This window comes from Lepisma saccharinum, chromosome 2 (assembly GCF_977018435.1).
Source record: "Lepisma saccharinum chromosome 2, izLepSacc3.1, whole genome shotgun sequence".
Taxonomy (NCBI): domain Eukaryota; kingdom Metazoa; phylum Arthropoda; class Insecta; order Zygentoma; family Lepismatidae; genus Lepisma; species Lepisma saccharinum.
Genome location: NC_139230.1, coordinates 86,755,198 through 86,779,858, shown reverse-complemented (window position 1 = coordinate 86,779,858; position 24,661 = coordinate 86,755,198). Strand labels below are relative to the sequence as shown.

The 24,661-nt window shown below is 35.4% G+C and overlaps 1 protein-coding gene across 1 annotated transcript in view; it reads left to right on the top strand.

Moving 5' to 3' along the window:
* LOC145984085 (elongin-B-like) overlaps positions 1-24,057 on the top strand; it is a 103,921-nt gene extending 79,864 nt beyond the window's left edge. The window contains exons 3-4 of the mRNA XM_083117486.1: positions 19,974-20,144; positions 22,369-24,057. Coding sequence (XP_082973612.1) covers positions 19,974-20,144; positions 22,369-22,768 — 571 coding nt within the window. The 3' untranslated portion in view covers positions 22,769-24,057. The remainder of the gene's footprint in view (positions 1-19,973; positions 20,145-22,368) is intronic.
* Positions 24,058-24,661: the final 604 nt, after the last annotated feature.

Genomic DNA, 24,661 nt, shown 5'->3' with positions numbered 1-24,661 from the left:
GAATATGGAAACAGTATTCCATACAAGATAACGACACTAATGTGAAATGCACTTGAAATAAGATCATCAAAAAATGAAGAAACGTTCCGATTGTTATGGTACTTTGGATGAAAGAAAACTTAAGGAAAAAGATAATAAAAATTATAATGTCTTACTGGCCAAATAATATGACATACATGGAGTGTGTAAATTCCTTAATGGAAGAAATCTTGTGCTGCTAACTGCTATTTGGAAGGTCTGAATGTGCCTCGTAAATGTTACATTAGTCACGGAAAGAATAAGTATATATTTTGAAAAATAAGGAATGAGCAATTGAATGGGTATGACGTCATTCACTCTTGATCAGCATAGCAACAGATTTACAACCTACAACTAAAAAAGCCATTTTTTGAAACTGGATTGTACTGCTCATTATATACGAGATATAATTTTTTGTCACTTTTACTCATCCAAAACCAGAGTGTGCATTATACATGCACACACACTATACATGCGTAAATACGGTAATGAGAAACCAAAATTTAAAGAATTAATTTGTAACAGTTATGCTGTGTGCCACCACTGCTGGCCTTGCTCTTCCGGAGTGCACGTGCATGTAGTAGTAGTAGTAGTAAATTTCCTCATAAATCACACAAAAGGGCAGAAGTTGGTGCTAAAGCATTTGTGTTGGACAAACTATTTAAAATATTTTTTCAACTCTTTCAATTTCACATTGGCTAATAATTAAAAACAAGCACACAAACTGTATTTTTAAAAGACAGAAAATGCATGATGAATTTAATTCTTTTTGTACATATGACATGTATAACTTTCATGTACAACATATGTTTTACACATATGCAATATGGAGTGACGTAAAGAATAAGAAAATACACATGCAACATGTTAAAACTAAATTGTGCATGTATTCAAAGTTCCTTTAATACATATATAGCATATTATTTAAATGCATTACATAATCAATTCATCCACCTCATAAGAAACCAACAAATAAATCTCTCAAATGTGCACGCCCCTTTTCATCCAAAGAATTGTTCATGCATTTAAGACCAAACTGCTTAGCAGTAACAGTCTGAAGTACATAGTTGGTCTTATTTCTCTCTCTGGTAATTTACAATGCATTACAGAAAAAAATGATATTGCTCACTTTGCTGGCAAGATAATTTTTATCCAAATTATTGCAAATTGAATACAATATTAATTTAATAGGGCACCACATTCTCTCTTTTATAACGTTTTAATTTAGATTGTTTGCCGCCCCCTAGCTACGGCTCTGAACTTTTACGAATTTACAAAAACAATTTTACGAGATGTATTTTTATTTGCACAAAATTTGAAATTGAGGATGGCAATTGCCTCTCTGTGGCCAACCCCCACCCTGCAGGTGCCCTTGGCCATCTCAAAGAAAAATAAAGAAATACATGAACACTAATTCTTGAGTACCATTTTGTCCTGCTACTCTCAGATTCTGCTGGCCATTTTTTGTTTCTTTCTTCAATGTTTTCCCCCTTGCCCCCCATAGAATTAATTTCCGACTAAGGTTGAGGGGGGCCGTAATGCCCCCTGCTCCCTGTGGTTGTACCACTGGCTATCTTCTGTCTGCCCCAGATGCTGCGGTGTCAGGACAAAATGCGAAGTGCATACTGCACTATCCTCATCAACAAACTGTAACATTCCTTCGCAGACTTTGGGCTCCTCGACAACGTCTGAAGTACTACTTTACTAAACATGTTATGTGGAACTTATAGAACGTACTAACAGATAAAACATGGCTCTGTCGGTAATGCATCTGACTACCATGCTAAAGGCTCCGGGTTTGATCCCCAGCCGGTTCAAATCCAGGAACTTTTCTAACGTTGGAAGCAGCCTTGGCGCCCACCCAGTGTCGAATGACATGGGTACCTGGGGAAACCCTGGGGAGTAAAGGCTGTTAGGGGCGTGATGGTGATCACATCACCCCTACTCACGACCGGATCAAGAAAGTGTGGGGCATTACCCCCCCCCTCCTATACACCTTCATGGCATTGTGCTAAGCACAGGGGAGCACTTTACTTTTACTTTACGTCATGATACAACTCACGTTAAAAAATTTCCTGAGCTCAATCTGATGATATCTTGAAAAGACCTGAAATTTTTATTTGAGTGTAACTTCAGAAAAGAGGAACAACAAGTAGGTGGATAATGAAACCGTTTAACAACAATGCCAGAAAAAGAACTCATTGAGCTGTAGGCAAATATCGAATAGCACAAACATTCCACATAAAACAAAAGAAGAAACAATTCTTAACAACAATACTGGCGAAAGAAAAGACAATGGCCTCTGATCTTTATAGAGACTGCCAACAGTACAGGAAAATATATGCGGATTTTCTTTCAATGCTTGGCTGTTGTATACAATAAACAGTGGTCTCACTACAATACCTAACATTCAGGCACTCATAAAGACTACGACATATGGCATTGTAAGAGTTAATGTTTTCAACATAGGTTTTGAAATTGGGATGCTAAAGGGGGTGCGGAAGAAAATTAAGGTGTGCACAAACACCCATTCATGCCCCACTGGCACCACCACTGCTTCGCACTCTTTTAAGTCCTAAAAGCTGTTTTCAAATTCATAATGTAGTATTTTGCATGAATATTGACTTATATCAGTTTACAGATTGGCTGTTAGTATTCCTGACAATTTGGGAAATGACTGAAATTATAACTTGTATAAATTATATTGCAAAATTGCCTCTACTTCCTTGAAAATATCAGATGAGAATCACCTCCATGAATGAATACAGCTAACTGAGCTTCCCCACAGACGTCCATTTTCATCTATTGTGAGTGTAGAATCAACAAAACCAGTAATTATTGTTTTTAATTGCTCATTGATATCACCTGCTAAGTCTTCAATCCTCTCCTCAAGTGTATTTTTTTTAAAATTCTGTTTTGATTTCTGTTATTTTACTTTGCTTTTCTGTTACTTTTGACATATCACAAAGATGAGATGAGTGATGAGATGATGAAATTGATGAAGGGGCATCATAGCACGGATGTGTATTTCATGACAAAGAAATGCTTCTGAATGAATTTACTTTATCCAGGCACATAATTTCCACGTTTTTCGTGGTTCATTTCACAACAAAAATAGGCAATCTCCCATTTCACTTGACAAATTCTACATTCCTCTTCTATAGTCTTTTTCTTACTACCACAAAGCTTAGGCAGGAGCATGGTTGTCTGAAACTTTACCAGGCACAAACTTTCCTTCAAGGCAAATCTTTCACAATCAAGAAAGTGACTCATTTATGACAGAAAGTATGCATGCTTCCCTCCTCCAGACAGCAAGATATTTTTGCATTTAGGAACTAACCTGTCAATCAGATTGCTTACCCCTTACTGGAATGCAAGAATGTACCTTTGTAGGGCAAATAGTTCAATATGGTGAAGTTCGGATAAGTTTGGGCTTGTTTCGTGAGAAAAGAAAAATCGGGATAACTACATATGTATACATAGTTCTGGGCACATGAAATGCACACAGGGCCAAGGCAGGCTGCATTAAGGGATGCTGTTGGCCACATGCAGCCCTCAGGCTACGAGTTTGACATGGCTGTTCTATAGTAATTTAATCCCCCCCCCCCCCATAATATACAGTTACATGCACTTCTGCATTGTAAAGACCTCAATGATTTTGGGTAGTATCATTGCAATGCACAAATGCCTTATGGTTGTACAAGTTTGGTATAAGTCAAGTATCAAAACACTTATTTCTCTCTGATTGTATCTCATTGTAGGTACCATATTTTAGGTTAAGTTTGTTATAGATGATTGAGCAATAAGCATGCAAAACACTTCAATAAATTTTTAATTGTTTGAGGTTAGGCTTTAAGTGCTTATTGTCACAAATTTCAAGTTAAATTGTTGGAGATAGGCTTTATTTTGAGGCACTTTGAACAACTCTTATAACACAGGTTAGTACTCGTTATGCAATATAAATATAATTGTCTGTATGCTAAACATATGTGCATAAAAATAAGCAGGACATTACAGATTGAAAATGTTGAAGTCACGTGCTATCTCGGCCCCGAGCTAAACTGAACTCACTGTACATTGAATATGTGCATGCAGAGGGATTAGATTAGAATAATTGCTATTGTAGTATTGGAAGATTTCCAACACTTGTAGTAATGCATGCAATACTGATATTGGTCAGCCCTAATTATATTATACATACACACACACAATTTACAATGAAAACTGAAGATAAAATGGCCTCCTAAGTGAAGACATGGAATTTAACATTTTTCTATGTGGTAAACAAATGCAGTAAGAAAGAACCCTCCAGAAGCTTGGCTGGAAATCTTTCCAATTGGGCAAAAAAAAAATTTAGATGTTTTAATAGTATGACACAACTTTTGCACCCTATGTGATTTTGATTTTTTTTTCTGTATAAAAACAATTTTTAGGCCTTTACCGATACAGCCTAATATGCATGGCAACACTTCCAGCTTCCTGCTGCCTTCTTTGTAAAAGTTTCCCATGATTGCAGGCAGGTTCTAGCACCTAATAACTGAGATACTCTACAGGATTAAATTAGGTATAGGAACAAAATTTGCTTCCTTTTCTACAATACAATTGGAAGTAATCAATTTTTCATGTTGAGCAATAAAGTAATGAAGGAATTTTTATTGGTCAAGCCTTTTGAGTTACTTATTTCCTTTAACTACTACGTAGGGCATAAGACCCCCAGGAAACTCCTCCATTGTTCAATGGACTCGATTTTGGGCCAGCACCTTCATTTCCTCTGCACCCTCTCGTGTCACAGTTCTTTTCCACATTTCCCAGGATCTTAGTAGTTTTCTTTTACCTTCGGAATTCCATTCTAATGCTTCTTTGGGACACTGTTGTTCATTTCTGAGAGTATCATATCAATCTCCTCTTTCTGTTTTTAATTTCTGTTTCTATCTTTTTCTTTTTTGTACTTTCCATAAAGGTTGTATTACTTCTGGCCATCTAATTCCAACACTCCTTCTCAAGCATTTAATTACAAAGTTTTGTAAGTAATTTATTTTTTTTTCTTTCTGTTGTCATCTTCTCCTCCCTATTTGATTACTATTGAAACTAAGTGACAAAGTTTTCTTACATTTTCAACACTGTGGTTACTGATTTTTAATTCTGCATTCTCTTCATAATTTATTTTTGTCTTTTTTCATTTGTTCGTTTATTCTCAGTCCTACTTTTCCTGCTACTGTGTCTAAATATAACTTTTTTCTGCATACCTTTATATACATGGCCCAGTGATCATGAATTGCTGGTCTCCATAACCAAGCTGTCAGCATCACACTCTGTGAAGCTAGGTTTTGTCTTAACATTAATTTAATCTGTTTACCATCCATCCTCATTGTCACAGTTAACCCAAGAGATAGAAAAAGTGATGTAAAATAACCAAAATAAAAATAGAAATATGTAAAATAACAAAAATAAAAATAGAAATGAGCAGAAATCGTCTGTGAAATCTAAATCTTCTAGTCTCTTTGCAAGGACATATTTAGGGGGGTCCAAGGTGTCCAGATCCCCCCCTGAAAGGATTACAAAGTACTAAAATTATATAATGGAAATAATGAGATAATCAAATATCTAAAATTAAATAATGAAAATAATGAAGTAATAAAAAAACTAAAATTAATTAATGAAAGTAATGAAAATAAATAAAGAAACTAAAATTAAATAATGAAAAAATAAAATAACTAAAATTCAATACTGATAATATACTTGTTGTTTTATCGAGGGTTATTTATTTCCACCGAACTTACTGGGAGGCAAGGATTATATTGGGATCATACGACTTTGAATGACAGTACCAAAGAGGATCTATGCAAGATTTATTACTACTTAACAATAATATGCATAAAATATTACCAGGAACGTTACTTTTTGTCAACTGGATGTAATATCCTTTTTTGATATTCAATAAGTATTCAATTCTTTATCTATTTGCAGTTAAGTTCCTTGCCAGGGCAGTTGTTTTTCTTTTACAAATTTTGCCAACCTTAACTACATGAGTAGTTAATATTACTATCCTTATACCCTTATTTTACCTATTCATGTAATAAAAATGTAATATTAATTAATTTTGAATATTTTAATTAATACTATTTTAATTAATTTAATATATAATTATTTTAATTTAAACATTATTATTATTATTATTTATTGTTGTTATTATTATTATGAGACACTTGGTTTGGACCCCACCCCCAAAATATATTTCTAGATACATGCCTGTCTCTTTGCTAGATCTGGTTTTATGCCTCTTCTTTTTCCTTCATTTGCTTTTCTCATTACTTGATCTAATAGGAATGTAAGGAGTAATAATGAAAGTAGATAACCTTGTTTTAAACCATTTATTATCTCCCATGATGTTCTAATGCACCTTTTAATGTTGTTGCCTTGTAATTAAGTGGTCCTGGGTTCGGTACCTGGTGGAGGCACATAGTGGTTCAAATCCCACTTTAAACTGTAAGTGCAGTATCAATTAGCCTATCTGTACAAAAAGTGAACTTAAAGCAAAAACTCAAATTCTAGTACATATTTACTTCCTCTGCATACTTATTTTATTAATATCTTTATCTTCCCTGGAATTTTAGTTTCTAATGCTTTCTACATACTTTCCCTTATCATATTGTTGAAAGATTTATCAATACCTACAAAGAGTAATACACTCAACTGTTGTTACATTGATTGTTACAGTATGATCCTAAATGTATTTATTTGGTCTGTGCATGATTTACTCTCTCTGAAACATGCTTGTTCTCTCCTCGGTTTTGTATCTATTGTTTTTTTCTTTTCCTGTTTAATACAATTCTTATCAAAATTTCACCTGTTACTGGCAGTGACGTGTTTCTCCTCTAGTTGTTACACAATGTGAAATTTGATTTCTTTGGTAGCTTGATTATTATTCCTTTCTTCCATTCTTTTGGCACTCTTTCTTTTTCCCAGATCTCTTGTATTAGTGAGAGTATTAATCTTACTGTCACATCTACATCTTCCTTTTAATTTTCTATGAGGGGGAGTCAAATGAAAACCTTAAATATATTTTATCTTGAAATATTGAAATATATTCAATGCATCATTTTTTGACGTAGTCTCTATGGCATGCAATATAAGTGTTCCAGTACTTTGAAAGTGCATGGATACATATATAAAAGAAGGCTTTTGGCTGTGAACATAGCAACTAGCTTCACCTCTTCATCAGACTTGAATTCTAAGACTTGCCTCCCAGTGCCTCTTTGAATTGTCCAAAGAAATGAAAATCAATGGATGAAAGGTCTGGTGAATAGAGTGCATTGTGGGAGGTACTAAAAAAACAGATATTGGATGGTTGCAACAGTTGAATGGGCAGTATGGGGTCAAGTTTTGTCATGTTTTAAACAAAACACGTGTGTTACATACGTGAAGTTTTGCGTTTCCACGTTGCGAAATTGGATGATTTCTGATAAGTTTCGAAGGCCCACTGCCTTCATTAACTGGGATGTAGCATAGGAGATGGCGATGGTAGTGCATCACAAACTTCACGTATATAATACTAAAATAGCATTTACCATATCTTCCATGAAAACACATGTACTTAGAAGTCCACCTTGATTGGAGGATGCAAGTGGTTTTTGAGAGGATCTGCATATGTTACACTGCTGACTTTTTCCCTCTGGGTATGTAGTGTTCCAAATTTACCTTTTCCACTGATGGTTGTGTGCAGATTTTTTTTGGTTTTGGCAAAGAGCTATGGTGCCATTCCTTGCTTGCTTTTCTGGTTTCTGTTTGGTAATTGTTTACCTGCAGGTTTCATCTCCAGTCACAGTTCTTCATAGGGAGCCATCACCTTCAGCTGCAAAACACCACACAAGTTCCTCACATGCATCGACACACCAATATTTCAATTCTGCAGTCAGCCGGTGTGGCTCCCACCTTGCAGAACATCATGAACAATATGGCATGCTGATCCATGACTAATATCCATACGGGCAGTTACTTCATCCTCTGTTAGGTGCTGATTTTCCTTCAGCATGGCATCAACTGCTGCAATGGCCTCGTGAGTCACGACTAGATGTGCCTGACATGGTCAAGGAGAGTCTGTCACAGAAGTCGTTCTGTTTGAAACTTCCCAGCCCATTCATATACTTGATTCAGTGACAAATATGCATCACCATACTTCACATTCATTCTTTGATGACAGGCAATGGGCTTGAACCTTCACTACTCAAAAAACTTATAACAGAATGCTGTTCCTCATTGGTGTGTGTTGCAAGTGGAACACTAATGCCATGCCAGCATGTATTGTTCTCTCCATTACTTTATTTGTTGTAATTTCAACATCCAGTAAATAACCACAATTCAAATTGATGCAAATTTGGGCTCTTTTTATTGCGTTTTCCATGGTGTTGGAAATCTGTGGGGAAATGTTTTCAATTTCATGCTGAATGTTGTCCTTTAGTTGCTGTAACATCTCTGGCTTATTCACATAAACCAATGACTTCAAATATTCCCAAAGGAAAAAATCTGGAGCGGTCAAATAGGGCCCATGGCAAATCTCCAAAACTGGGTATTACTCTGCCCGGAAAAGTGTCATGCAAAATTGTCACAATTTTTTCACATTCTTGTGGGGTATACTTATTTATTTTCACACACAATAAATTTTGTGAGTATCTTCTATTTAACTGACAAAACACTACTGATATAAACAACAAGATGTCAAAATAAAGGTCAGTTCAAATTAGGGTGTCCAGACGTCCTCTTTTGTCCGGACATGTCCTCCTTTTTAGGTGTCTGTCCGGCGTCCGGGTGGATTTTTTAGAAATTGGTAAATGTCCTCCTTTTTAGAAAGAGTAGCTATAGCAAAGCCCATAGCCAATGTGCTGCCTAGAGAATGCTTCTACATATAATGATAATCGTTTAAGGCATATCACTTGGGGTGCGTTAAGTATTCGAGCAATGCTCACCTAGCATCTTGGAGCTCAACACCATCTCTTTCCCGACTGAGTCATTAATAAGGTGCAGATATATTGGCACTAAAAACCTCTGAAATAGGCACTTAAAAAGGCACTATAAACTAAGAAAAGACATTAAAATAGGCATGTGAACTTATTTCAATTTTCTTCTTACAATGCACAGACTGTATTAACTAGGGGTGTGTGGGATACCGAGCAGTCAGGAAATAAAATACCCAATGTTCAAGTCGTTAAATTTTTACGTTTTCTGCATTGTAAGTGTCTGGAACTTATCGGAAATTGTTAGTTTTTATTCTAGAAATGCAAAAATAATCACTTAAAGTGAAAATGACGTGTAGAATTCAAGATTTCCAGAGCTTCGGGAAATTGTAAATTTTTCCCGTCCCGAATGTCGGGATTTAAAAAATTTCCGTCCCGACCAAAAAAATTCTGTCCCGCACACCCCTATATTAACACTTCAGTTTATCCATAAAAGTATGATAACAAACTATTAATATTAATTAACACTCTTTTGATCGAAATTCACATTTGTGGGGAAAAGTAATTCTCACAAAAACAGCTTGTGGTAACTACTGTGCGAATTTGAACAAATGATGAAAAAACAATTTGCACTATTGTAACAAAAAGAATATTTTGAAATAATGTTCCAATGAATTCAGACCCTCAAATCTGGTAAATACCAGATTTCAGTCAGTACAACATCAACAAAGCCTTACATTCTTGAATCTAGGGAAAGCCAAAGGCACGTAAAAAAAGTTGAAGTATGCAAAAATTGCAGAATAGCGATTTTTGAGCAAGATTAATCAAAATAGGCATTTATAGGTACTATAAAAATGCGTTTTAGTACTAGAAACACCATGAAACGAACTTTAAACATTGAAGCCTATGTTTTACTACAAAGGAATATAAATGGCAAATAGGCAAAATTCGGCTCCCTAGTCATTCCTATTATTCTAAGTTCTAACTCGATGTTTCTCCTCTGAGGCTGCTGGAACGCATCGTTTTTCTGCCACTTTTGGCTAATTGCGAAGATGGATATGAGCGATGGTATGATGATTTTGATGAAGGGGCACTCACAAAGAACACCCATGCCCAGGCTGGGACTCGAATCGGTGACCGCTCACGTTGTGACGCGGTGTGCCAACCACTCCGCCACGGGGATCGGCCAGTTCCTTTTTGAGTTATATATACACGATACAGAAACGCGTAGTGAGAATTTTGATTATTAAGTAATATTTATTTTCATGAAATAACGAAGCGAAAGTGTAAATTCAACAATTATCTTGCAAGAAAATATCCAGCTTTGAAAGGATGGAGGAAGAAACGAAAATGAGGTAAAGTGTAAGGTGGCTGTCACTTTCACCTACTGTTGAAAGAGTGATAGAAATGTTCACGGCATTAAAATCATATTTCTCTACCCAATGTAAACAACTTAAAAATTGTAATTCGGTGTTTGGAAATAAGTTAAAGCTAATCTTACTTGTTACATTTGTATTCACTTGTGGGAATATTTCATTCTAATATCCAAGAATTAGAAAAGGAGTAAAAATATGTGCTTCAAATTGTAGATATTCTTTGTCATTTGTTAAATGACAGATTCGGAGATTACTTTCTTTGCTTAAAGATAAGAGGAAGTTATTGAAAGAGATCACCTGAAAATCCACTGTAAGCAAAAGTGTTATTAAGATTTTTATATATTGATTAAATTATGAGTAATGGCAAAAGTGTTGCCATTCTTTGCGGTGTCCTCTTTTTTATGACTTTGTCCTCCTTTTTCGCCTGCTCTGTCCTCTTTTTGAATGTGTGTGTCTGGTCACCCTAGTTCAAATAGGATGATGACTTTTGTGCCACCCTTTAGTAGGCCCCCTGTGTGGCAGTGATGTCCTTATCATAATCCACACAAGTGCATAACAGTATAAATCTTTGCTTTCAAGGAATTTAATTCGTAAAAGTAAAAAAAAAAATGCTTCCATGTGAAACAAGGGCAAAAATCCAAGTTTCAAGCTTCTTCTTACAACAGTTTTTGTATGTATGTTTGTTTCAGTTTATCACTTCATTTGGGCTGGAATGAGACATGGGCATCCACAGGAAGGTCAAAGTGGTGTTACTTGCCCCCCCCCCCCCCCTCTCCCAACTTGCAATATGGGAAAGTTGCTTACATATTTTTGCATACTCCCTTTTATTTGTTATTCTTAACTCTTTTCTTTTTGTGTGTGTAAATTACTCTTATTTTTCCATCTTCTTTTCTTATCCATAGTATAATTTTTTGGTGGTTAAATTTTGTTCAATCTTTTCCCTCCAGTTTTCTTATTTCCTTGGTCCCGGGTTCGAATCCTGGCCTGGGGATGGATGTTTGTGAGTGTCCATTCATCAATTTCATCACATCATCACTCATCCTCATCTTCGCAAATTAGCCACAAGTGGCACAAAAAGTGAAGTAAAATAAAGCAAATCAATCAATCAATCAATCTTATTTTCTTGTTTGCTCTCTCCGAATCTCTCAATCTTGATCTTTCTTTATTCCGTGCCCTTCTCTTTCTCTCTCTCCCATACACATGCTTGAACCTTGGTGCAAATCTATGTCTGACGGTTGAAGCCTGAACACCAGGTCTCATCAGATTATTTGCTCCTACCACCAAGATCTGCAATGATCGTGGCTCCAGGCAGGCTCCAGTGGCATAGCATGTGCATTTCGGGTGGGAATGCCAAGTCCGAAGGAAGGGTCGGCCCTTTTTTGCTTAATAATTTGCTTATGGTATTAGTCACCACAGGTATTATTTGCCTGAAGTCAGCTGGGTTTTCAATAAAACATCATCCATGCATGTTTTAGCTAGAAAATGAGATGCCTCACTATGCCACAAATGTTTTGAACTCTGGTGTTTTATACTTTTTGGTATGACGCTCATCATTATAAAACCTACCTGAATCACAAGCGCCTCTGAACAACAGTAGACGTCATTGTTGTGGGTGATCCAACTACTGATTGATTTAGTTTATTTTACTTCGCTTTTCTACCACTTTTGGTTAATCGCAAATATGAATATGAGTGATGATATTTATGAAGTTGATGAAGGGACTCTCATAAAGAACACCCGTGCTAATGCCGGGATTTGAACCAGGGACCTCTGTCATCTTGGCGCACTGTGCAAAACACTCTGACACGGAGGTGGGTGGATGATCCAACTATCATACACTCTACTGATGTATCAGTGCTGATTAGTAATTCAGACCACTGTTTATTGCATCTTGGAATGGTGATAAACATTTTAAAATAATTTTGTCCACAGACAATTTGATGTTAAGAGTTTTCAAATGAATGCTAAACATTTCCATTGACACAATATTAAGCAGTTAGATACTAACGAAAAAATAATAATAATAAAACATAATAGTTTTGCAGGTTAAGTGGTAGAGCAGGCACAGGCTGAACTTCTACCATGAGGACTTTACCAACTTAAATGACAAAAACTGTGTTGATCTCTTAGTTTTTAATACACATTGCTGTAATACACATTGCGATAAATTATACAATGCAATGGTCATAAACAAATGGTATATTTGAGTTTGGTAAAGTTGTGTCAGTCAATATTCCATGAGCGCGAAGAACCGGGTAGGAATTCTACCACTGTCGTCTGCTTCAGAAGGCAGGAAGGGTCACATGAATCAATCACGTAGCCCTCTGCTCCATACGCTGGTGTACGAGAGAGCATTTGCTCACGTGCTGTAGAGATCCAAGCCTGTCCAAGCCTTCTCTCCAGAAAGACAGCAAGGAATATAGAGTTCTTTATGCCGAACCTGCCCGGCATCCAGGCAGGAAAGGCATTGAAAAAAATGCTGGAACGAGTGTTGTTAGTGGAGCGTTGCAAGTGGATCATGAAAAATAGCTATTATAATGCCATGAAGGTCAAACATATATGAAATTAGTCAAGATTTACTTTATATTTACAGAATTTACGTATTTTTGAAATTTTAAATCAGGGAACTCCAGGCGTACGGGCGTACTACAGAGTGTCCGAAAAGTCACGCAACCCGGTGTTTACGACCGTATAACGGAATAGCGAAACGGAATGAGAAGAAACGCTTTCTGCCAAGAAAATGCTCTGTATATTGGGAAAATTTAGAGAGACAAACATATGTAAGAACATGCATGTTTTAATAACAAATAAGCAAAGTCTTGCCAAAGGCGGAAAAAAAATATTTGCAAATCGTGTGTATTGATGCACAGAACTCATTGAGGTAAATTATTGCAACATTTCACAATACCAACGAACAATTTGGATGGCCATCTAATGAATTTGACAGAAAAAGAACTTTGACGAAATTTCAAAAACATTGCAGAAGGGAATAAATGGGCTGTTCCAAAAATCGATGTTTTCACAATATTACGCAGGACGCTGGCAACACTTGGTATCACGTGTCACTAACAGACGTGTTTCACCTCAGGCTATCACACTAAGGCACTTTTAACGACAAAGGAGAAAGTTGGTTATTCTCAAACATATGCAATAAATTACATACACCTTGCAACCCTGAAATGCACCATTTAATTTTAGTCTTTCTTCAATTTCTTCTACCCTCCTGACTGCATATTATAAGGCTAAATTTAAAAAGTAGAAGCATTTAAGCATCTTCTTGTTTTAACCTATAATCAGTAGTGGCGATTGGGTGGCAAAACTAGGCGGGAGCAGGGGGGAGGGGGGACAGTTTACTTTCCCTTGGTAGACAATGCTTAGCATTAAGAGGCCATAATGCGGGGGCAAAAAGTAGGGAGCAACTGCCCCTAATGCTCCCACCTAATCACCGCCACTGCCTATAATGAATTTGAAATTTATCAGACATGCTGTTGCCTACATAGATTTTACTGTGTGTCATTAAGGCATACTCTTACCATGTTAACAAGTTGTTTCTTTTTTAGGTATTCCAAACTCAACATACTTGTAATTTCTCTTTTTTGACAGAATCACATGTTTTTTAAAGTTTATATGATTATGATTATAGTCCCACATTTGTTCAAATGTCTACTTAATGTGAAGTTTTTGATTAGCAGTTGATCTGTTCCATTTTATGGATTTGCTCTTTTTAGTTTTGATTTCTATTCTTTTTCTTTATTTGACTTTAATCCATTTTTTCCTGATTTTTCTATTTTCTTTTTTATTCTATTTTATGTTCATTACTTTCTTCCATTTCTGTATTTTCATCTGTTGCCAGTATTTCAAATCTGCTTTGTAATTCTAATTTGAATGCTTTCCTTATCTTTATCTCTTGCAATCTTTCTACTTCTAATCAAATATTCTATCTTGAAATTTTCTTGGTTGTTGGTCCTAGTTTCAAGTGTATTTCCCCTATCTTTAAGTAGTTATCTGTTTCCTATTTCTGAATTTGGTTTTGTGTTTGCTTATCAGGTAATACCTATGTAGTTTTGTGACACATTTTATGTGGAAATATGGTGCTCCCTATCACTAGTCTGTGTAGTCCATTTTCTCAATTTTTTTTCGAGTTGCAAAATCCCCCCAATAATATGTTGTAATCCACTATTATATGTTCCCACTTTTGCATTCATATCTCCTATTAGAATGACAGTGTCTTGTTTTCTAATATTTCATAGTATTTCACCAAAGGTTCCATAAATGTCACTTTCTTTTCCTTTTCTTGGTGCATAAAAGTGTAGAATTGCTATTTTTACCACTCTGGAGTCTAATCTTGCTGTGACTATTCTGCCACTATTTTGCTAATCCAATAAGCACATTTTTCTTCTTTACTGAGTAGTATATCCACTCCACTCTTAACCACTGTCAACATTCAAAATATCAAATGTCAAAATGATGCTAACAGCTCTTTTCAATTATGAGAGTGTTGTGCACCATGAATTTCTTCCACAATGCTAGACAGTGAAAAAAATATATTCATGAAATGCACTGTCTTTGTGAGGCTATCATAATAAAAGGAAGGAACTTCTAAGATAAGTAGAAAAATGTTGATTTACAAAGTTGAGGATTTTTTCTGACAGATCTTAATGGCAACAGCACTAAACAATTACCCTTCCAAGAAGACAGAACCAAATTTCAACTCTCAAACTTCCCACAAAAATAATATTTTTTTCCCATGAGTACTTTTAATTGGAGAAGGAGAACCGTAATGTATATAGATTCTTACATGTGAGTTATACGTGGTGTGATATCATTTTTTAGGGTAGTAAATATTTTCTAGCAAATATTGTGGAGTATGTCAAAACAAAGGTTTGTTCAAAATTTGGTGGAGTAAACACTGATGAACATCTTAATACACATAATAATAGTGAAGAACAATAGATGTATTGCATTCCTTAATTTTTTCACTATGGCATCAATTTATGTTCCACTTTTATTGATTTAAAACATTATTTTTTACACTACATGCTTCAGTATTGACCAAATACTATGTAACTTTATAATCAATTCAAACTTACAGCTATTATATATATTTTAAGGCACATGGAACATCTGTAATCACTAATCATATATTAACAGAGGCATGTTCACAGGGTGGCAAGGGAGCAGTTTTCCCGTTAATACTGCTGATTAGGAATCTTATCAACAAGATTAAACAATATTATACTATTAAACAAAAATTAAGTATCTTCATGTCGCTGAGAGTTCCAAACAATTATGTAGGGGATACATTATTTACTATGTAATTGGACTTTCCCATTTTATTCTCTAACTAATTTATTGTCATTAACAATCTGGAAAATTTCTTGTTATTAACACTCCCTCATACTTAGGTGGTTGAATGATTCTGATACAACCTCAAATGCGACAAGCAGTGGTCAGAAGTAGCGTGCTACTTGTAGCATCGCTACAGTAGCTAGCTACAAAATTTGTAGCTGTAACGACGCTACATTTTGAAAATTGTAGTTGTAGCGGTAGCGAAGCTACAAAATTCGTGTAGTTGTAGCGAAAATTTCGCTACAGCTACATTTTCTCTCAGCATTTTGAGGTGAATTTTGAATGTGGCAACAGCGTCAGAAAAAATCAACAATAACCTTTAATTTTGCAGGAGGTTCATAAAGACAAAGTCAATTACATAAAAACACAGGTTATCTAGATTGTAGATTATAGATAGATGTTATTTAATTAGTATCTGGATATCTAACTAACTGACATATATGAATATATTCCACCTAACAGCTACGTTTTATTGAGCTTCATCGCTATTTTGGGGAGAAACATGCCTCGTTTGCATCACCCCCGGAACAAATCCTGTGGATATCCATGGTGTAAGAGGCACCAAAATGTCATTAATTTGCTTGTAAAACACAACTTGCAGTGCAAAAACGAGCGATGGATTTTCCACTGCACTGACAAAGGAATAGTGCCAGCAATAAATGGTTCAGTACGTTAACAGCATTGATCATTGTCAGTATATAGGATCTCACCAGCAAGAAATTATTGTTACAAGAATGATAGAGTTTCTGGAATTACAATTATTTTCGCGAAAATATTTGTTCACAAATTTTAAAATTACAATACGTGTAGAACACTCGGGTTTACACGACAGTTTCCTCAATATATTGTATCATATTGTAAAAAGTACGTACGAGTTATTGACATTACTGCAGAAACGACAATTTTCTTTAGTTCTTTAGTTACTATACATAGTTTTCAAATGTATGTATTTTTCCTACTTTTGCGTCACTTTTCTGTAACTTTTGCTAATCATGACATCATCAACATTATCCTTTGCCGTTTCCTGCCTCTGACTGGGTCGGCATAGAAGTGAAGCCTCTCCATTATTTCCTGGTCTTCCACCACTCCTCTCTTTCCACGGTGTTCCCAATCTTCTCCTCTTCTCCTAACACTCTCCGCTATCTGCTCTTTCCACCGACATCTTGGTCTCCCCCTTGGCCTTGTGCATTATAATCTCTTACTGGTAGTCTTTCTGCATCCATCCTCTTCATGTGGCCGAACCATCTCATCTGTGCCTGACCTATCTTGTCCTGAAACTTCACCACACCCACTGTCTGTCGGATCTCCTCATTCCTTATTCTATCCCTTCTAGTCTTCTCCCATAGACTCCTTAAAATTTCATCTCCACTGCCTGCATCTTTTTCTTGTCTCTCTATGTCACGTAATTATTGGCACATAGTATGTGTTACATGTTACCTTCTTGCATTTCATAGGTACATCCCTGTTCCATATTAATCTTCGAACACTTTTATATAGTCCACCACCCATTTGTCCTCTTCTGTTTACCTCCTCATCTATTTTTCAACTCTTCTCAATCATGACAATGAGGATGAATGGTTTATTTAATTATTCTCTTATCTATACTAGTAGCTTTCTGCCACTTTCGGCTAATTGTGAGAACAAGGAAGAATGATGAATGATGAGCAGTGTGGGGAATGGAGGAGCAGGAGGATCCCATCCTCCCAACTTGGCGTCTTTCCTACTTTTTGTTTTGAGTCCATTTTATGCATAGATAAGCTGATCGAGACTGGATCCAAGCCACTATGTGCCTCCGCTGGGTATCGAACCTGGAGCCCTTTTGTAAACAAAGGGTCCCAGGTACTTTTCATTCAAAATGCTGCCATCATATCAGTCTATTAAAAAATGAAACATTTATTCTCAAGAAAAATAAGTTGATGTGAACATAAATGTAATCCTACCAAATTTCATTTGTGTATAGTTGTAACACCCTAATTGCAATATCATATATCAAATTTGAATTGAAATGCCACTTGCATATGTACGTTATTCTCAAAAACTATAGTAAAAATAAGTAACTGAAGTGAGACAGCTATCAAAATTATTGAATGACGGGAATCATGATAATAAATAACAGAATCTATTTACCAGTAGTAGGGGCTTTTTTAATATTCACATGGTTATTTTTAAGTTTTTTTATGCAGAAGTAGCGCAAAAAGTAGTGAAGTAGCGAGTAGCGAACAGGAGTAGCGTAGCGAGCTACTTCTTGGAAAATGCAGCTGTAGCTGTAGCGAAGCTACATTTTGGAAGAATAGCTGTAGCTGTAGCGAAGCTACTTTTAAAATGTAGCGTTCTGATCACTGGCGACAAGTACATTTTTTCTAAAATTCTGCAGATCAGTGGTAACGATTAGTGTGCAAGGGGGCAGTTGCCCCTCTACTTTTTGCACCTGCAACATTCCCTCTTGGATCTAAGCTGTGTCTACTAAGAGAAAGTAAACTTTCTTTGCCCCCTGAGTTTTGGCATCCAATCACCGCCACCATGGATGTCAGGAAGGGGAGCAAGGGAGGTCACGCCCCACTTTAAAATGAATGTCCACCTAAAATTATATATTTCACACATAATTTCATTTCAGATACACAAATATTTGTTAATTATTATAAGGGCATTGAAGGAACATGATAATTTCAGATTGAAGCAGTGTTTTTTTGAGTTTCATTATGGTGAAAAATATGCCTCCTTTGCCCCCTGGAAAAAATTACTTTGCTTGCTCCTCCCTGTGGATGTCCATGACCACCACTGCTGAAGATACTTTATGTTTTTCCTGTGACAAAGTTGTTCATGTGAAAGTGTTTTCTCTAAGATGGCGCAATAACAGATACCTGTTTAAACAGTTTAAATTATCTGTTGTTGCTTTATGTTGAGCAACATTTTGTCACACAGGTTGTGTGTGTTTAAAACTTCTACCAACTATAAGAAGACTAACGTTGTTGTATAGGATATTCTCCTAAGGCTGCAGAAGTTCATTCTAATCTTGGAGGACCAGTGTTTACGTTATCCAATATTTGTAAATATATATGTAAAAATATGTGCCTTTAATTTGCAAATGTGTGTGTAGTGAAAGGTTTTGTTAAAGAAGGGTAGGGAATTTTGTTTAGATTTGGCCAATCATCTCCATCAGTGTCCCGACTTTTCTTTCAACCGCAGTGGTGTTGCGAAAATCCAAAAATGTACTTTTGATTAACTCAGAATTAGACAATTTTTTTACTAGGAGAATCATTGATAATATGCATCATTTAATTTATAAATATATTATTATCTAAACCTAGAATTATCATGGTTGTTCAATGGTGCTGGTATAAGAAAATTAAAGGAAAATTTAAAACACAATTTGCAGAGGAAAGTACAATTAGAATACTTCTGAGAATTGAGTGCAAAAAATAAGCACTCAGCTGTGCGCTGTGTGACAGACTTTGTATGTGAGCAACTGTGTTGCTGATTGTCAGGTTGATGAATTCAATTTTTTCCGTTACTTTGGACCATAATTTTAACTCTACAATTATTTAGCTCCTTGCAATACCACCATAGCATTGCTGGTCACAGCTAATACTTCAACAGCATTTTGCTGACCACCGGGGCATGTGGCTAGCATATCACGCTCTGACGCCAGGTTTGAATCCCGGCCTGGACATGGGTGTTCTTTGTGAGTGTTTTTTTCATTAATTTCATCATATCATCACTCATCCTCATCATCACGATTACACGATCAGCCAAAAGTGGCAGAAAAGTGACCTAAAATAACCTACCTCAATTAATCCAGAACCATTTTCGGCCCTTCCCTTTGTTCCACATTTTTGGATATTCCCCCACCCTAAAAAGACTGGGTATGGGGCCTTTGATATGGAATGAGATTTTCATTTCCCCGAAAAGATTTTCTTCAAGCCATTTGCCCCCCCCCCCCCCCTTTTCCTAATCGGATGGTCTGTGCATGCCTATGTATATTGAAAAGTTAGTAAGAATCATGGTTCAACCAAAGATCGAATATGGCCCTTGTAGCATTCCGTGCCAACGTCCTATCAAATGACTACCAAGCCAAACTCTAGCTTCAGCACAACTAGTATGTTTTATCTTTAAAAATGAATCTTTATGTTAGAATATTGTGTAATATTATTTCTATTACTTTTAGAATATTAACAAAGTTATATTCACAGAATATAAATAATAAATGTTATTGTCACTTTTTCATACTCTGCTTCAAGACTGTGTAGAAGTAACATTTTTATTGTTTTGTTTTTTTAAGGTACAGGGGCTTTCCACATATTGTACCTGAAAAAGTATATACGAGGCATCCACGATCATATATGTGCAACTTTATGGGTACAGTGTACAAAAATTCTTCAAGAGAGCAGTTAGTAGGCATTATGGAATCAAGCAAGATCAGTCACAACTGTATAATTAAACCAAGAGATGAGTATGTATTGTTACTTTGGATATTGTGTGATACAAATTTCAAGATTAAAGGCCAATTGGCCATAAAATTAAAAATGAAGTTTATTTTTGCTTGTACACATATTTTACTTGTATGCTTTACTTCTCTATTTACTTGCAATTCTTTTCCAAGCATCTTTGTGGATGTACTCTGCATAAAATCCATCATGTGAACATTACACCAGTTAGCACTGTTACTGCCATTAAGCTCTTCACTGGTCATCTTGCACACAGTTTATGGCATACTACTTTTTCAGAGACAATTCTGAACACTAGTCCTCCCACTTCACTTCTCATTGTGAACTTATAACGCTAGTGATTGACTTTTCCTTTACTCATGACAATAGGCTATAAAATTCACATAGTTTGCAGTGAATTTGCCATCTACATGGCCCTTTTTGAGTTTGGAAATCTATGTACTGGACTTTACAACTGGCAGAATTCCTTATTCTTGCAGCCATAATAAGTCAGTATTTCAGAAAGGCAAACAACAATAAACTCATTACAATATACTTGATAGCAGCCAAATGAAACATTTGAGCTTTTACACATGCATTATCTGCGCCAATGTTTTGTCATTTCAACCAACCCTTACTTTTGAAGTGTGCCTCTCATATCAGTGGGTGTGGGTGTTTCTGATTTTTTTGTGATTATATATTTAAACAGCTGGAGCTATCTTAAAATTATGTGATTGTGAGTGCATACTGTGTTTTTTTTTCTGGGAAAGAAGGCACTAGTACTCTTCATTTGCATTTGGGAAGTTAAACAAATAATGGCATTTTACAAATTCCCTTACTTTACTTACAAACATGTTACAAATACTTTGTTGTACAATATAGACAGATAATAAATTTAAATTTATCCATACATACATGCAGATATGGATATGTACATAATGTGCCAGTCATAATGCTAGTGCCCTACTGAAAATTCTGTCTACTGTTTTCAGTAGATCAATGGGTGTTTTGAAACATCTACTGTTTTCAGTAGATGAACTGTAATGCTACTGTCTTCTACTGTTTTTAGTAGATCAACTGTAATGCTACTGTCTTCTACTGTTTTTAGTAGGCTACTGTTTTCAGTAGCTGAACTGTTCTGCTAATGTTTTCTACTGTTTTTAGTAGCCCAACTGTTTCTACTGTTTTCAGTAGATGAACTGTACTGCTAATGTTTTCTACTGTTTTTGGTAGTCCAACTATCTTTATGTTTGCAGTAATATAATTGTACAACTAACATACTTTATTGTGTTCAGTATATTGCTCTCTGAAAACAGTACTCTTGTCAGTAATGAAAATTTTCTTATTTATACAACTGAAAATGCAATGGAAAAGTCGTATAAGCAACTAAAATAAATGTATGGTAAAGCATGTGGAACTTGCTACTTAGGAATGTGTTCACGCAACAAAGAAATCAAATAAAGTGAACACGTTTTTAAGTGTGTAGCTTCATTGTGGTTAACGCACTTGTAGAAAATTGAAAAACATACTCTCTTATACATAAGTTGACATATTGTTATTCCTATGTATTCACATGAAAACAGCAAAAAATTAGTTTAAATGAAGACCTGACCCTCAATGCTTGAGAAATCAAAACAATCAAACACTGGTGACTACGTTGATCAAAAAATGGATCCTTTCTGCAATTGCATGACACAGATATTATAATAATAACCAGGGAAATTCCATGCCGAAAAAAAATCAACTGATATGATTGTGTATTCAAACTACTAGCTGCTTTAAGGTTGAGTTATTTCTTAAGAAAGAATTATAGTAACTTATTCATTAAGATATATCTTACTTCAGTAGTATTCATTAGAAAAACAGTAGAAATTCAGTTCCTGTACTGTTTTTTCAATTCACTTCAAAATCACTAAAAATATAGTGTCAAGAATGAATTTGTCTATTCTTGGAGTCAATAAATGATTTTATAATATATGGTAGCAAGTATTATGCATTATTATTTACATGGTTTTTTCAGTACAGTAGCCTTACTGCACAGTACAGTAGCTGTACAGTAGATCTACAATAGGATTTCACAGTACACAGTAGAATACATTTAAAAACTGTAGAATTTGTCTACTGAAAACAGTAGAAATTTCCAGCAGGGTGGCTTCAGAGGAAAGTAAAAGCCATCATGTGTGTCTGGGTTTAAATTTGTAATTTCCAAACAGGTTTTAAATACTTCTATTTTTCTTTTCTTTTTAACAGTTGGGTCCCACTTGAAAGTGAAGATTCCTTGAACGCCTATGTTAAAGCTCTTCTGGATTCAGATTTGACTTTAAATCCAGTTGGAAAGAACACTGAGTGTTACAGGATATATGAAGCTCTTATGCTAGGAAGTGTACCTGTTGTAGAAGATGTACTTACACCAGGTAACTGTGACAGTGTCTCTTCTGCAACTCCATTGAGACTTCTAAAAAAATATTTTGCACCTATTATTTATGTCAAAGACTGGAACAATTTGCCTCATATCTTGCAAAAAGAAACTATGTTAAGTGAAAGTGAAAAAGTTGAAAGGCGATTGAATGTACTGAAATGGTACAAGGATTTTAAAAATATAATGAAAGGTTTATTTGTAAGTACAATTCAAAGCAATTTTTTTGTGTAGGTACTTTGTGTGTTTGTGTGTGTGGACACAAACACACACACTATGTCTACATAAACATATAGGACAAGATGTTGATATACATCCCCTCCCCCCTCAAGAGACTTTTACAGTGTGTAATTGACATGGAGCTGAACAGATTTTTATTTAACATGTTACTCTTTGAGGCTTCATTTCAACAGCATGAGCCCAAGGATAAAAATAGCAGTTTTTATCCGTAATGCATGCGTATGTGACCACATAACCCAGATTTACTGTTGCCATTGCGGTTTTCTTTTTCTTACTTTTTTTGTCAGCTAATGCAAATGCACTAAAATAGTACACTGTGAAATCATAACATATTACCACAGAGGTCATTAACAAATAACAATGCATTTATTTCCATCCATCCACATGTTGCTTGGTCTATTGGATGCTTTTTCAATGTAGTGTGTACATGAAAGAATATCAGTGTTTTAAATTTGTTTAATTTATTTTACTTGCATTATTACATAATAAATCATGCATGGGTTGGAAAATACGTGGGACATGCATACCGCATAAAACAACATCTAAAAACCTGGGTTTGATGATTGATAGTTCTCTTACTTGGACAGAACACATCAATGGACTGTGTAGAAAAGCATTCTACATTCTCAGAAATTTACAACCGAAAAAGTTGAACTGAAGCTCACCGAGCTCTTATTGTGGTCACTCTTTGATTACTGTGATGTAGTTTATGGTCCTGGGGTCTCAGTCAGAGATAAAAGGAAAATTCAGGTGATGCACAATTCTTGTATACGATTTGCATTGAACATAAGAAAATATGAACATATCCTGCCTCATTTGAACACAAAGAAAATATTAACAATGGACAGAAGAAGGCATCTGCACTATATCACTTTCATAAACAAAATTTTGAAAGTAAGTAAACCGGATTATCTATTCATAAAACTTAAAATAGGCACTCAAATACACTCACACTACACGCGAGGACATAACAAACTTTTTACATGTCATTACAGTACCGTCTCCTTCAAATCATCATTCTCGGTAAATGCAGTTTCAACCTGAAATACATTGCCCATAACAATAACTAACCAATCAACACCGCATGTTCTTAAATCCAAAGCAAAGAGCAAAGGACTACCTACTATGTAAACAGTTTGAATCTAGAAGCACACATGATACATACCATAATGGATTAATGTCAATGTAAGAATTTGATATTACTTCATGTCAAATATTTCTATTCTTGCACCATCAAACATTAACAAAACATTAACAAATATGCATTTACGTGTACATGTGTATGTGCCTATATATATATATATATATATATATATATATATATATATATATATATATAAAATTGTATTTAAAATTTAGTTTTATATAGTTTTATGTGTATACATATACTCATTAATTGTATCTTACAGTTCTTATTTGATTTCAAATTGTCCATACGTTTTTCTTTCATCTTTCTTACTTATTTACTATTATTATTATTATTTTCCTTATTGGATATATATGCTGTTTGTAACTGGAGACTGTATTCTGACAAGGGTTAGGTGGGAGAACAGCATACGCTGAACCTCACCCACTCAATAAAGATATATTTTTATTATTATTAATAGTATGTCTGAGATCTTACAACATACAAGTTCTTAATGTAGGCACACTTCATTACATGGCACACATCCAACTGGCAGTCAAGTTCTTCCCACACTCTGGTCAACATGTCTGGTGTAATGGACCTAACAGCCACAACAATCTTGCATCTCAAGTCAGATAAGTTCATAGCACATACACCTGATCTTTTCCATACCTCCACAGACAGATGACACATGATGTAAGCTTCGGGGAACTTGGAGACCATCTGACTGCCAAATGATGTTGTGTAGTCATGAATAATTC